Below are 15655 nucleotides of genomic sequence, written 5' to 3'. Positions count from 1 at the left end.
ACAGCCTCACAACAAAGACTTAGCCAGTCCAATATGTCCACATGTCAGTAGTATTAACAAAAAACTCTGTTGTGTGGGAAGAAGAAAGTATTGGGTGTGGCTTTTCTTGGTCCTGTGGACTTTTTCTTCGGAGAACTTAAGTCTGTTCTTTCTCGCAGATGCTCATGGCACAAGTTCCGAAGATGCCTGCTTACAGTGTTTCCCTTCCTAGAGTGGATGTGTTTCTATCGATTCAAAGATTGGCTTCTTGGAGACTTACTTGCTGGTATAAGTGTTGGCCTTGTGCAAATTCCCCAAGGTAAGAAAGATACAAAGGCTTTTCTCCCACAGGCAATATATCACTTATCCAGAGTAAACAAGTTACTTGTGCTAGATATATAGAAAAAAAAAAAAAGTGATTTCCATTCACATCATTACCATTTGTTTCCTTACCTGCCAAATTTCTAACTCTTCGAGGGTGGTTCCAAAAGTCTCAGTTTAGTTTAGAACCCTGAATTCTTGTAATGCCTGCTCACAGTCATTTTTTCCTTAACTAGTCATTTCATACTCACAGGACTCCAGTAGACCTCACTTGGCATTGATTTTACTTAGAAAGGTGAAGAATAAGAAGCCCAGCATACTAACTTCTCTTTAGCAAGTCACACACAGCAGTCCAGGGGCCCACTCTTTGGTCTTACAAGTGGCAGTTCAGATATAAGACAAGATCACTTAGATAGGTAGGGGAGCTATCTGGGCTTTAGAAGTCCTGTTTCCCAAGTAGGAACCAACACCTCTTGCAGTTCCCATAGCTGATGCCTCCAGGGGTCCCATAGTGACACGTCCAGTGGCAAGTGTCATTGTGCTCTGAGAAGCTCCGAGTTCGGGCTTCCCACCAGACACTAATCTTTCACTCACCCTTGGTCCAGCTAGAATATACTAATCGGGTTCTTTTTACCATAACTCGTATTGCTTGGTGACACAGTTGACATTCCACCATTGTCAGGTTTCCAAAGAAACAGCTAGAAAGCTAACCCAAGATCAGCTTTATCAGCAAGAGGATTTTGTGTTAACGCTTTACTCAGTGAATGCTAAGTTGCTTCTGTCATGTCCGACTCTTTGGAACGCTATGGACTGTAGCCCATCAGGCTCCTCTGTCCGTGGGATTCTCTAGACAAGAATACTGGAGTGGGTTGCCTTGCCTTCCTACAGGGCATCTTCCCAATCCAGGGATCGAACCCACTTCTCCTGTGGCTCCTATATTGCAGGCGGATTCTTTACTGCTGACCCACCAGGGAAGCCCCTCCTTTATTCAGTTCACAATTCCCTCCATAGTGTTTAAACACTTCCATTTCTCTATTCTTGCGGGGGCAAACCAAGCAAGACTGAAATTTGTGATCATACAGGTTGTGTAAAGCACAAATGAAGTGAAAGGGGCCAATGGTAGCTAAAATCCAACTCTGGCAAAAGGGCTGTTAGTAGGGAAAAGGGATCCCTTTAAAATAATTATCTTACAGTAAAATTTACTTATTTCTTACAGTTCTGTGAATTAAAACACAGGTATAAATTTGTATAACCACTGCCACCACCAGGCTATGTAGCAGTTCCATCAGCCCCCAAACTCTCTTGTGCCGTCACTTCTTAGTCATGTTGTCTGCTGACCTCTGACCCCTGGCAACCACTGATCTCTTCTCCATCACCATAGCTCTGTCTTTTTCAGAATGTTGTATATATGGACTCATATAATATATAACTTCTGAAGGATGACATCCATAATTCAGCATTATGAAATCAATGCAAACTGCTGTGTGCGTCAATAGTTTATTCCTTTTTACTGAAGAACAATATTCCATTATATGACTATATCACAGTTTGCTTATCCATTCATTTATTGATGGACATTTTGTTTCCAGTTTGGGTCCATCGCAGAGTTGCTGTGAACACTCACGTACAGGTTTTTGTGTGAACATAATTGTCATTTCTCCAAGGTAAATACCCCAGGAGTGATATTATTGGTTATATGGGAAGTATATGTTTAACTTTACAAGAAACTGCCAAACTGTTTATGCAGAGTGGCTGAACCTACCATTTTATATTCCCACCAGCAATATATGAGAATTCTAGTTCCTCCACACCCTTGTTAGCACTTGATATTTAAATTAAATATCTTTAAATTAAACTTTCTATTTTGAGGTAACTATAGGTTCACATTAATTTGTAAAAAATAAATAGAGATCCCTTGCACCTTTTTTTATTTAAAGGTTTTTTAGGGACTTCCCTGGTGGTTCAGTGGTTAAGAATCTACCTTGCAATGCAGGCATTTTGGGTTAGATCCCTGATCAGGGAACTGGGATCCCACATGCCATGGAGTGACTAAGCCCACACGCTCTAACTACTGAGCCTGCATACCACAACTAAGGCCCGATGCAGCCAATTTTTGTTTTTTAAAAGAGTAAAGATTTTTAAATTAATTATTTTTGGCTGTGCTGGGTCTTTGTTGCTGTGCATGGACTTTCTCTAGTTACAGTGAGGGGGACTGCTCTCTAGTTGCAGTGGGTGGGCTCCTCATAGCAGTGACTTCTCTTGTTGCAAAGCATGGACTCTAAGATGCGTGGGCTTCAGAAGTTGTGGCGCATGGGCTTAGTTGCCCACAGCATGGAGACTCTTCCCAGACCAGGAATCAAACCCGTGTCCCCTGCAATGGCAGGTAGATACTTACCCACTGTACCACCAGGGGAGTCCTTCATTTTGTTTGTAATTTGCGTTTCTCTAGTGGCAGTACTCTTGCCTGGAAAATCCCATGGACAGAGGAGCCTGGTAGGCTGCAGTCCCTGGGGTCGCTGCGAGTCGGACACAACTGAGTGGCTTCACTTTCGCTTTTCGCTTTTCACTTTCATGCATTGGAGAGGGAGGCGGCAACCCACTCCAGTGTTCTTGCCTGGAGAATCCCAGGGACGGGGGAGCCTGGCGGGCTGCTGTCTATGGGGTCACACAGAGTCAGACACGACTGAAGCGACTTAGCAGCAGCAGCAGCAATAGCTAATGAACTTGAACATCTTTTCATGTTCTTATTTGGTGTCTTCAGATCCTCTTTGGCAAGGTGCCTGTTCAAGTTTTTTGCTCATCTTTTAATTGGATTTTTTTTTCTTATTGTTAGTTTTTCAGAATTCTTTTTATATTCTAAGAATAAGTCCTTTGTTAGATATATGATTTTCAAATATTTTCTCTCAGTCTGTAGTTTATCTTTTCATTCTCTTGACAATATATTTGACAGAGCAAAGGCTTTTAATTTTGATGACGTTCATTTTTTTTTCTGTTTATGAATTGAGTTTTTCCTGTCATATACAAAAACTCTTCACTTAATCACATTAGGTCACTAATAGAGACCAGTAGAGAGTGGGGACTGCTCTCTACTTGCAGTGCTCAAGCTTCCCTTGTTGTGGAGTATGAGCTCTGGGGTGCATGAACTTCAGTAGTTCTTTGGAGAACTGTCTATTTAGGTCTTCTGCCCATTTTTTAAGTGGGTTGTTTGTTTTGATGCTGTTAAGCATCACAAGCTATTTGTAAATTTTGGAGACTATGGATTACATTAATTTCCATGTGGCAGGGACTTCACGTAGTCCAGTGGCTAAGACCACCAATTTAGGGAGCCCAGGTTTGATATCTGGTTAGAACACTAGATTCTACATGTCACAGCTAAAGATCCCAGGTGTCGAAACTAAGACTCGGTGCAGCCAACTAAGTAACTAGGTATTTTTTTTTTTAATTTCCATATGGCAGATACAAACCAAAATGGTCCATTTGTAAAAGTATATTCACTTCCAGGAAAGTATCAGAACGTCTTTAGAGCATTCCTGTGGTTCTGGAATGAGAGACCTGAGCTCTTGTACCTTGACCTGTGAGTCCACTACTGAACCCCACTTATCAAAGATCCTTCACTTTGGTCAAGGCTTGAGGACATTTCTCTGCTAAATTTCCAAGTCATCAGTATAATTTCATACCAAAATAAGAGTAACATTAGGGTGTATAACTATACCTAACATCTAGCACAGTATTTGGCACATAATTGGTACTCAAGGTATTTGTTGAATAATGATTACATAACTGTGAAAGTGAAAGTGAAGTCATGTCCGACTCTTTGCAACCCCATGGCCTGTAGCCTACCAGGCTTCTTGGTCCATGGGATTTTCCAGGCAAGAATACTGGAGTGGGTTACCATTTCTTTCTCCAGGAGATCTTCCCGACCCAGGAATTGAACCTGCGTCTCCAGCATTGTAGGCAGACGCTTTGCTGTCTGAGCCACCAGGGAAGTATCCTGAATGAGTAAATCCAAGCAACTCTTGCTGACTAAGGGACTGTGTGTTATTTTAAGTAGTATGAATAATGAAATAATTTGTAGTGTAAACAGTTCGAAAGTTTTACTTGCATTTAAACAAGTAGGACCAAACAATAATTTTCTTCAAGTGAAACAAAAGTACTGCACAGTGGGACTTCCCTGGCCATCCAGTGGTTAAGACTTCACCTTCCAATGCAGGGAGTGTGAGTTCAGTCCCTGGTTGGGGAGCTAAGATCCCCATGCCTCACCGCCAAAAAATCTAAACATCAAACAGAAGCAATACTGGAACAAATTCAGTCAAGATTTTTAAAAAAATCTTTAAAAATACTGCACAGTGAAAACCTTATTTGAAACATGCTAGCTCTTCCTTACAGTAGAACCCAATTTATAAATGTAAAAGAAAATAGAAAATCACCATGAGTAAAAGACTACAGTGATACTTGTTGGAGATAAAATCCACTAAGAGAGGTTAAAGTCAGTGGGTAAAAGTTGGCAAACTATGTAACAGGACTTGAAAAGTGAAAGGGTTAGTTGCTCGGTTGTATCTGACTCTGTGCGACGCCATGGACTGTAGCCCTCCAGGCTCCTCTGTCCATGGGATTCTTCAGGCAGAATACCGGAGTGGTTGCCATTTCTTCTCCAGGGGATCTTCCCAACCCAGGGATCAAATGCAGGTCTCCCGCATTGCAGGCAGCTTCTTTACCATCTGAGCCACCAGGGAAGCCAGGACTTGTATAGTTCCAAATATCTTCCTCAAGATATTTAACTCCTCCACTACATTACAATAGAGAACCTGGGAGCAACCACCTTTACCAAGTAATCAATACTGTCATCACCAATAGTAAGACATTTGGAGATCATGAATTCTGTGGTATAATGCACTAAGAAGGACGTAATATCATTTCTGTAGTGTTCGCATCCAAAGCATTTAACCTTGGTATGGTCATGAGGAGCCTGTGCTGTGCTGTGCTTAGTCTCTCAGTCGTGTCCGACTCTTTAGGACCCCATGGACTGTAGCCCGCCAGGCTCCTCTGTTCATAGGGATTCTCCAGGGAAGAATACTGAGAGGGTTGCCATGGCCTCCTCCAGGAGATCTTCCCAACCCAGGGATCAAACCCAGGTCTCCAACATTTCAGGCAGATTCTTTACCAGCCTAGCTACCAGGGAAGCCCAACCCCAAACTGAGGGGCATTTAGCAAAATAGCTCAATACTCTTCCAAAGTGACAAAATCAAGAAAGACAAGTAACAGCTGAGGAACTATAACAGATATTAGCATTAAGGAAAAATAACAGCTAAATGAAATAGGGAACTCTGGATGGAATTATGAAACAGAAAAAGGAAATTAGGGGGAAAGCTGTTGAAGTTGAAGTAAAGTATTTATTAATAGTTATTTTCTAATGTTAATTTCCTGATACCAATTATACTATGATTATGTACAGTATTCACATTAGAGGGATCTAGGTAAGGCATATATTGCTGTTGTTCAGTTGCTCAGTCATGTCTGAGTCTTTGCAACCCCATGGACTGCAGCACACCAGTCCTTCACCATCTCCCAGAATTCCCTCAAACTCATGTCCACTGAGTCGATGATGCCATCCAACCATCTTATCCTTTGTTGCCCCCTTCTTCTCTTGCCCTCAATCTTTCCCAGCATCAGAGTCTTTTCCAATGAGTTGGCTCTTCGCATTAGGTGGCCAAAGTATTGGAGTTTCAGCTTCAGCATCAGTCTTTCCAATGAATATTCAGGATTGATTTCCTTTAGAATTGACTGGTTTGAGCTCCTCGCTGACCAAGGGACTCTCAAGAGTCTTCTCTAACACCACAGTCCCAAAGCATCAGTTCTTCAGCGCTGAGCTTTCTTTATGGTCCAACTCTCACATCCATACATGACTACTGGAAAAATCATAGCTTTGCTAGACGGACCTTTGTCAGCAAAATGATGTCTCTGCGTTTTAATACACTCTCTAGGTTTGTCGTAGCTTTTCTTCCAAGGAGCAAGCGTTTTTTAATTTCATGGCTGCAGTCACCATCCGCAGTGATTTTGGAGCCCAAGAAAATAAAATCTGTCACTGTTTCCACTTTCTCCCCATCTATTTGCCATGAAGTGATGGGACCAAATGCCATGATCTTCATTTTATGGATGTTGAGTACTAAGCCAGCTTTTTCACTCTAGTCTTTTACCTTCATCAAGAGGCTCTTTAATTGCTCTTTGCTTTCTGCCATTAAAGTGATGTCACTTGCATATCTGAGGTTGTTATTTTTCCCAGCAATCTTGATTTCAGCTTGTGAGTCATCTAGCCCAGCATTCCACATGATAACAATATATAGTCTTGACGTACTTCTTTCCCATTGTATGGAAATGCGCTATTATCTTTGTAGCTTTTCTGTAAGTCTAAACTTAGTTCAAAATTTAAAAAATTTTTAAGGTTTTGGAAAGTTTAGAGACTTGGTTTCCCTCTATTTCTCCACAGCCTAACCTTAACTAAAACTTAAGACAATTTAGTTCTCCGGCTGTTGCCAAGAAATTCTCTTACCTTCCCTGTATTGGTGAGTTATTTGAAACCCTACATTTCAAAAGACCCAGTCTTCATATCACGTGTTGGTTGTAAAGAATAAATAGGGTGGGCTTCCCTGTGGTCCAGTGGTTGAGCATCTGCCTGCAAAGCAGGGGACAAGGGGTTCAGTCCCTGGTCCTGGAAGATCCCGCGTGCCATGGGGCAGCTAAGCCTGTGTGCCACAACTACTGAAGCCCAGGCACCTAGAGCCCATCCTCCACAACTGGAGAAGCCACCACAGTGAGCAGCCCCCACACCAACTAGAGAAAGCCATGGGCAGCATGAAGACCCAGTGCAGCCACAAATAAAATTAAATTTTAAAAAATTGCCTTAAAAAGAGTAAACAGAGCTTTTCAACATAGAGGCAGTGTATTCAAGCAAGATAAAGGGTAAAAAATTACATAGCAATTACAAAGAAATAAAAAATTCATCATTCATAGATGATTTTTTTAATGTAGAGAATTCAAAAGAATCTACAGATAAATGGATATAATTAATAAGATTTTGTCAAGGTTGCTGGGTACAAGATGTATAAATGAAAATAAATTATATTCTTTCATACCTGCAAGAAATGAAATGTGGAAAAAAATTTTTAATATCATTCACCAAAGCATAGTGAATATGAAATAAGTTGTAATGAAACTAAGAAATGATGTACAAGACCTCTACAGAGAAATTATTAATGTACAACTTTACTGAGAAATATTAATAAGGACCTAAATTAATTGAAAGATAACATTTTCTAAGAACAGGCAAGTTCTTTTAAAGTGTGACATAGGAGGACTCGCATCTCCAGCTATCAAGACTGAATATAAAGTAACAATGTTTAAGGTGATGTCCATCAAAAGCAGAATGAATAAATAAGCATTCATATATACATATATTGGAATACACAGAAGGAACAGGAGTGCTCTCAAGCAACTCATGACAACATGGAAGATGCTTATATATATAATAATGAGAAAAATAAGCAGAAATAAAAATTGCATGAATTATAATCCCACTAATATAAACTTCAATAGTGGGACCAACTAAACTATATTGTTTAGAGGTTTGTACAGTAGTGGTAAAACTATAAAGAAAAGTAAAGAAGTTCTTATCATGAAAGTCAAAATAACGAATACTTCTGTGGGGAGGGATGGGGTTGGGATGAAAGATCTGAGTAGGTGGTAACATCAGTGTTTGTTTTATAGATATTTATTAAACTCAACATCTATTTTAATGTACTTTCTATGTATATATTTCACAATAAAATGGGGACTATTAAATTTATTACAAAATATTACTAATTACTAAAAAAAGTAATTAAACAGTGTGGTATTGTAGAAATGGACAATTAGGGCAGCGGAACAGAAGAGTCACACATGTATACATTGCATGGTTTGTATCAGATGTGTCACTATAGAAACAGGCTTTTGAAAAATGATGTGAAACAGAATATTTCATATAAATTAAATATTTATATGAAAACAATTTTTTAGACCCCTACCTCACCCATACACAAAAATCTATTCCTGGTAGATTAAAGACCCAAATATGAAAGACAAAACTATAAAGACTTTTTTGAATAATAGAGGAGGATATCTTTATGGACCTGAGGTAGAAAATGTTTCTTAAACAAGACACAAAAAGCACTAGCCTAAAAGGAAATAACTGCAAGTTTAAGTTAAATAAAACTTAAGAACTTCTGTTTATTCAGAGACATGATAGGGACTTCCTTGATAGTCCAGTGGTTAAGAATCCACCTTCCAATGCAGGGGACGTGGGTTTGATCCCTGGTTGGGGAACTAAGATCCTATAAGCTGTGGGGCTGCAATAAAGACCCAGTGCAGCCAAAATTAAAAAAAAAAAGATTACACAATGAAGATTGAAAAACAAACCATAGAATACCCAACAAAGGACTTAAATCTATAATATATATAAGTATGTGTGTGTGTGTGTGTGTGTATATATATTCCTACAAATCTATAAGAAACTACACAATAAGATTGACCAACATTATTGGTAATAAATGAAGTGGAAGTGGAAATTAACTAGCTCATACCCACTGAAATAAAAATTCTGATAATATCGTGTGATAATACAGATGTAAATAATGAGAGTTTTCATAGTTTTGGTGGGAATGTAAATTGTAAATAATGAGAATTTTCATAGTTTTGGTGGGAATGTAAATTGTACAACCATTTGGAAAACAGTTTCACATATTCTGTTAAATGCCCCAGCAGTTATGCTTCAGGGTGTATCGAGGGAATTTACCCACTTATGCACCTAGAGTCATGTACAAGAATATACATAGAAGTCTTGTTCATCGAGGCCCCCAAACTGGGAACAAAACAGGAGACTATAAGCCTGTAGACAAAGAGAATGGGGAAACAGCTGCCTGGATCCTGATGGCTATTTAGTTCTGCTTCCAGCCTCTGATGAGGTCCAACTGACCTTTGTCCTCTTTTAATATATTTACTATTGTGGAAATTCCCTGGTGGTCCAGTGGTTAGGACTCAGTGCTTTCAATGCCATGAGCCTCCGGTCCAGCTCAGGTCAGAGAACTAGGATCCAGCAAACCGTGCTGTTCAGCAAAATTTTTTTTTCCTATTTTGCTCAAGCTGATTTGAACTGGTTTTCTGTTACTTGCAGTCAATAGAGACTTGCTTAGGGAAAAAATGTGGAAGGGGAACCATAAATTACAAAAGACTTAAGAGATGTATCAACTAATGTGAGGACTTCATTTGATGTAAACACAAAGTTTGTTAAAAAATAAATGTACAATAACCACAAAAGAAAGCACATGTAATAGCAAATAACTTTTTTTAAAAGATCACCCCAAACCTGCCATACCTCTGGCTCAAGGTCTCTCATAAGGTTGCAATCAAACTGTCATTCATCTCAAGGCTCTACTGAGGCTGCTGGATCAGCTTCCAGGCTACTCATGTTTGCTGGCAGGTTTGGGTTTTCCACTATATCGGTCTCTATATGGCTGCTGGCAGGAACAACTGATGTGTGAGGCCCAGTGCTAGATGCAAATGCAGATTCCCTAGTTCAAAAATTATCCAGTATTTTTCAAGATGATCAGAGTAGAGCATTAATTCAAGCACGGAGCCTTCTAAGCCCAAGATACTCTGTGACTGCGTAGGTAGCACACCCTTGAGGTCAACTTTGGCAGCTGGTGACCTAAATGAAAGAGAGAGAGAGAGCCAGAGAGCAGTGAAGACAGAAAACACCGTCTTCTTGCAACCCAATCTCAAAAGTGACATCTTATCATTTTTGTTGTAGCCTATTTATTTTTAATAGAAGTAAGTTATTCCCATATGACCCAGCAATTCCACTGCTGGGCATACACACCGAGGAAACCAGAATTGAAAGAGACACGTGTATCCCAATGCTCATCGCAGCACTGTTTCAAATAGCCAGGACATGGAAGCAACCTAGATGTCCATCAGCAGATGAATGGATAAGAAAGCTGTGGTACATATACACAATGGAATATTACTCAGGTATTAAAAAGAATCCTTTTGAATCAGTTCTGATGAGGTGGATGAAACTGGAGCCTATTATACAGAGCAAAGAAAGTCAGAAAGAAAAACACTAATACAGTATATTAACACATATGTATGGAATTTAGAAAGATGATAATGATGACCCTATATGCGAGACAGCAAAAGAGACACAGATATAAAGAACAGACTTTTGGACACTGTGGGAGAGGGCGAGGGTGGGATGATTTGAGAGAATAGCATTGAGTCATGTATATTATCATATGTGAAATAGATCGTCAGTCCAGGTTCGATGCATGAGACAGGGTACTCAGGGCTGGTGCACTGGGATGACCCTGAGGGATGAGATAGGGAGGGAGGTGGGAGGAAGGTTCAGGATGGGGAACACATGTATACCCATGGCTGATTCATGTCAATGTATGGCAAAAACCACTACAACATTGTAAAGTATATTAACCTCCATTAAAATAAATAAATTTTAAAAAAAGAAGTAAGTTATTTCACACTTAAGGGGTGAAACTCACTCAAGGACATGAGTACCAATTAGTCATTGTAGATCATCTTACAGGTGGTCTACAAGTACAACTATATTTGAGAAATCAGGGAAATTTGAATATTGGATGTTTGATAATGGTTAAGAACCATTATTAGTTTCTTAGGTGTGATGATGATATTGTACTTAAAAGAGGCCCTTTTTCTAAAACACATATACTGAAAATATCTACAGATGAAATGACTTAATGTTTTGGATTTGCCTCAAAATAATTATGGGATGGGAGAGGAATGAAGACATTGATGAAACAAGATTGGCCATGAGTTGACCATCGTTGAAGTGGGTCAACAAAGCCTTGCTTGTTTAAGACAATAAATTTGGCTCACTAGACTCATAATTGATTTCTGATGAGCACACTGGTATGATGTAAATTGAAGAGAGTTGCTCAGGGCAGGAGTTGTGGACTTGAGACATCAAAGGATGACACCATGTAGGTCAGTCCACTTGGCTCAAAATTTCCAAAATCTCATGGTGCTTCTTAGAAAAGAAATTAAATACTGAAGAAGGAGCTGAAGGAAGATGCTGGAGTGATTGGCATATGAAAGAAAGACAACACATACCAACTTGGAGTCAAGTCAGTTAAGTGTGACAATTCTTGCTTTGCCGTCTAGCTTTATCTCCAGCCCTGGAGGATTCCTAGGGCCTTCTTATACTAGACTGAGGATGAGAATGGTCTGCTTCTGAGCTGTTGAGATTAAAGGTCCTACTGCTTTGATGTTTGCTTTCCATGATTCACATGAAAGGTGTTTAAGCCTGTGATTTAGAATTGAAGTGTAAAAACATGTGATAAAATAGGAAGAGAAGCTAGAAATCAAAGCCGATCATAAAAAGTACTAATTAAGGGCTGTATGCCAAAGTTTACTGTTACCATATTCAGCTGTGTACATGGGTCACTTTTATTTTAAGTATTCTTTACAGTTTTTATTTCAGGTGACTTTAAAAAGCCAGGCTACCTTTGCTTACTTAAATTATCTTGCTTTTCAGTCCTGATGCTTGGTTTGCTGGCAAGGCATCTGATTCCTCCTCTCAATGTCTCTTATGCAGCTTTCTGTGCTTCAGTAATTTATGGAATTTTTGGATCATGTCATCAAATGTCCATTGGTGAGTTCAGTGCTAGAATCACAGGAGGTATATGAAGTCTCCATCTCGGTTATTTACTTATTGCTAAGGAACTGAAGTTAAATCTATGTTTAACATATAAAGAAAAGAGGCAGAAGATGGATATTCTTCTTTTATAATTTATTTATTTTAATTGGAGACTAATTACTTTACAATATTGTGGTGGTTTTTGCCATACATCGACATGAATCAGTCACAGGGATATTCTATTCACAGAGTTAGTGTTCAGATTTTAGAAACTGAACACTTTCATGCTATTATTAATGTCCCCACCAGACAAACAGGCCCATAAGTTATTAAAGGAATGAAAGGACAAGAGGCGTCTTCCTTACTGAAATTTCCACACTTTGTGATCTGATTATCCTCGACTGAAAAGATCTAGAAATGATTTTGCCAAAACTCCTAGAATGGATCCACTTTTCAGCTGAACCCATAATAACCATCCTCCATGAACCTGATTTATAATAATCATATCAAATTATTAATTTACATTGAGAAAATATTGTCATAATAATCAAAACACTGAAACCCGCAGGGTAAGCACTTTTCTTCCCTGAGTCAAATGTCCGTCTACTAATTTATAATTCGAAATGACTGTTTCAGAGATCAGACCCAACTGAAGGTCCTATGATCAGCACAATTACTTCCCCTAGGTGAACCTGTATAGAAATCAAACCACACAATGCCCTGACGGTCTCAGAAGGGCATCACCAATGTCCACGAGTCAAGTACCTTTTTCTGAGCTTCCACACTGAACAACTGACCAGGCAACCAACACTGACCATTCTGACTGGCACACTTTTTTCTCCAGATGTGTTTGCATATTCAGTCCAGTTGCCATCCCATTCTGTGGTGTGCACCTGTGCCTTTTTAAGGACACTATTCCACATCTTTACTAAAATTTAGTATCTGTTGATTTTAAACACTAAAACAGCTATTTTATTCCAATTACTCCAAGTTCTCAGAGCGCATTACAGTCACTTCCAAATACTGATAACAAGGGCTACTAGAGTTTTGCTTCTGTTAGGTAATTCAAAGGTAAAATTTGCCTTTGCCTCTTGCATTCATGTTGATATGAGAAGTAAATAAAATTTTGTTTGAAACAGGTTTAGCTCCATGTCATTTTGCACCTATTACATCCTTCTTAAGTGTTTAGGTATTGTTTTTCTTCTTATTATTATTGATTAGCTTTGTTTTCTGATCCTTTTTCCACCATCACATTTTTCACCATTTCTAAGAACAGGTACAGTAGCTGAGCCAGATATACATTTCCAGTCAGTTTTTCTTTCTTCCTACTCCATATGCCCATCGATATAAAGAGGTTGTTACCTAGGCCAAAAAGATCTAAAATTTCGGAGTTGGTTACAGTATGTGAAACCAGAGAGCTTTTTCCTGCTCTTTCTTACTTCTCAGTGGCCACTTTCAGATAAGAAAAGTGCTTTGCTTTTGTCAACATCTGTCAGTTCACCTGGACTTAAAACCTCACCCTCTGCCTAACTGTTTTCTTTCATAGGTACATTCTTCCTTGTGAGTGCTCTGGCAATCAATGTCCTGAGGACACAGCCATTCAACAGGGGCCACTTATTACTGGGAACTTTCATCCAGGCTGACTTTTCTAACACGTCCTTCTATGAGAACTATAACAGATCCTTGAGTTCTGTGGCATCTGTAACTTTGCTGACTGGGATTATTCAGGTAGGTCCTGAGTCTCTGAATCCCTGAAGGAAAAAGAAATAAATAAAGGGGCTGCACATGAACCCTTTCCTTGAATTGCTTCTGTTACCCATTGTGATATATCTGGAATTTAAGTGATTTTCATTTTTTTCCAAAACTTATGGGACGTATGGATAGACTGACTCCTCAGTGACAAAACTTCTCCCTCCCCAGAAATCTACCACCCCTGGTTTAGGATGAGATACTCAACATTCTCCTCAATCTCTAATACTATAAGACTAAAGAAGGGTCCAAATAGGACTTCCCTGGTAGTCCAACAGTTAGGACTTCACCTTCCAATGTGGGAGGTGGCGAGTTCAATCCCTGGTGAGGGAGCTAGGATCTTGCATGCCTCGTGGTCAAAAAACCAAAACCTGAAACAGAAGAAATATTGTAACAAATTCAATAAGGACTTTGAAAATGGTCTATATACAAAAAATCTAAGAGAAGGGAATGTGGCCTAGAGGTCTACTCATGATTTCATATTTTAAAAAATTCCTTTAAAAAAAAATTCCTTTATATTCTTTCAACAAGAATAGCACTCGTGGGCTCACACACTGTATTTTTGGTTAGTGGGCATTAGAGTCAGATGTAAAATCCTTTCTCTACAATGACAGGACACAGCTAATGGATGATGATATCAATGATTTATTAAAATATCCAACCTTATTTTGGGCAGTGTCTTTGATTTCTTCTGAGAGTCTACCATCTAAAGCATCACCGACTGAACTAAAGTCACATATTTCAGCTTTATTTCTCTGTCTTCTCAGCTAACCCAAACTCGAGCTAACTTTCTCTGTTTTCTCTGAAGCCATCCTTTATTAGGTAAAGACTTATTGGAAGCCTACAAAGGCAGGCTGCCCTGGTGGGCTGACCCCAGCCCTGACTCTTAACCAATTGTATGACTTATTTGCAGGCCTCAGTTTCTTCATGTTTAAAATGGGAATAATAATATTTGTATTGAAGAGTTCTTGTAAGGATTAAGTGAGAAAATGCATGTAAAGCATTCAGCCTAGAGCCTGTCACATAGTAAGCATTAATAAGTTATAATTACAGAGTACAGAGAAATGAAGTTGGTACTTAAATAGAGACCAAAAAGATTTTTTTAAGATATAATACCCATGTCTTAAAAAGTCAGTCTTGCAGCAGAAGACAAAATAACAGGCAGCAAGTCAGCAATCTATTAATTATAAGTAGCCTTGGCATGTTCTTTTTCCTTGTTTGAGCATCACTTTTTTCATATAACAAAGGAGAAGATATTCCATTTACAGGAAGAATGAATATATGTACTTTTCCCTATTCCTCTTCTTAAGAACAACTGAAAATTTTGGCAAGTTATATACAAACCAAATATAAAAAGGCTCTGAAAGGTGGAGAGAAGACAACAAACTGGTTCAGACCCAAGAAACAACACAGTGGAGAGTTCCTTGGGTTTTCTTTTTGCCCCATACATCTTAAACTTGGTGCTAAAGAAGCCAGAAAGCCAAAATGCCAATGCAGCAGACCAAAAGAAAAAGTCCCAACAAAAGTCTGTTCTATATAGCCACAGGACTAGGAAAGACTAGCAATTGTGAAAACATTTACCCAATAACTGCTCTACTCCAGACAAACACCAAGGGAAAAAAAAAGAACAACAACTCTGTGGTGTTATCCCTACTCATGCGAGTGGTGGCCAAGTGGGGAGCCAGACTTCAACCCTCACCCAGCTGTAATGAGGTAGCTACCCGGGGTGCTGTCAGAGAAAGCCAAATAGGGAGTCGAGACTTTCATCTCCACTGAGTAGTAATGAGCCTTTCTTCCTGCTCCTTGCAGGGGTGTGTCAGAGAAAGCATAGTGAAGAGTCAGTTCTTTCACCACAACACAGCATTAATGACGACAAGCCCCTCTGTAGCAGTGTCAGCAGAGGCCATG

At 39.3% G+C, this 15655-nt stretch overlaps 1 protein-coding gene across 2 annotated transcripts in view; it reads left to right on the top strand.

Moving 5' to 3' along the window:
• The window catches only part of SLC26A8 (solute carrier family 26 member 8), a 90832-nt gene that overhangs the window by 15361 nt on the left and 59816 nt on the right, over positions 1 to 15655 (top strand). For both annotated transcript variants that reach the window (XM_027525294.1, XM_027525295.1), the window contains 3 exons: positions 159 to 298; positions 11897 to 12013; positions 13545 to 13726. In XM_027525294.1, the coding sequence (XP_027381095.1) occupies positions 159 to 298; positions 11897 to 12013; positions 13545 to 13726 (439 nt within the window). The remainder of the gene's footprint in view (positions 1 to 158; positions 299 to 11896; positions 12014 to 13544; positions 13727 to 15655) is intronic.

This window comes from Bos indicus x Bos taurus, chromosome 23 (assembly GCF_003369695.1).
Source record: "Bos indicus x Bos taurus breed Angus x Brahman F1 hybrid chromosome 23, Bos_hybrid_MaternalHap_v2.0, whole genome shotgun sequence".
In the NCBI taxonomy this organism is placed as follows: Eukaryota; Metazoa; Chordata; class Mammalia; order Artiodactyla; family Bovidae; genus Bos; species Bos indicus x Bos taurus.
This window is presented reverse-complemented; position numbering and strand designations above follow the sequence as displayed.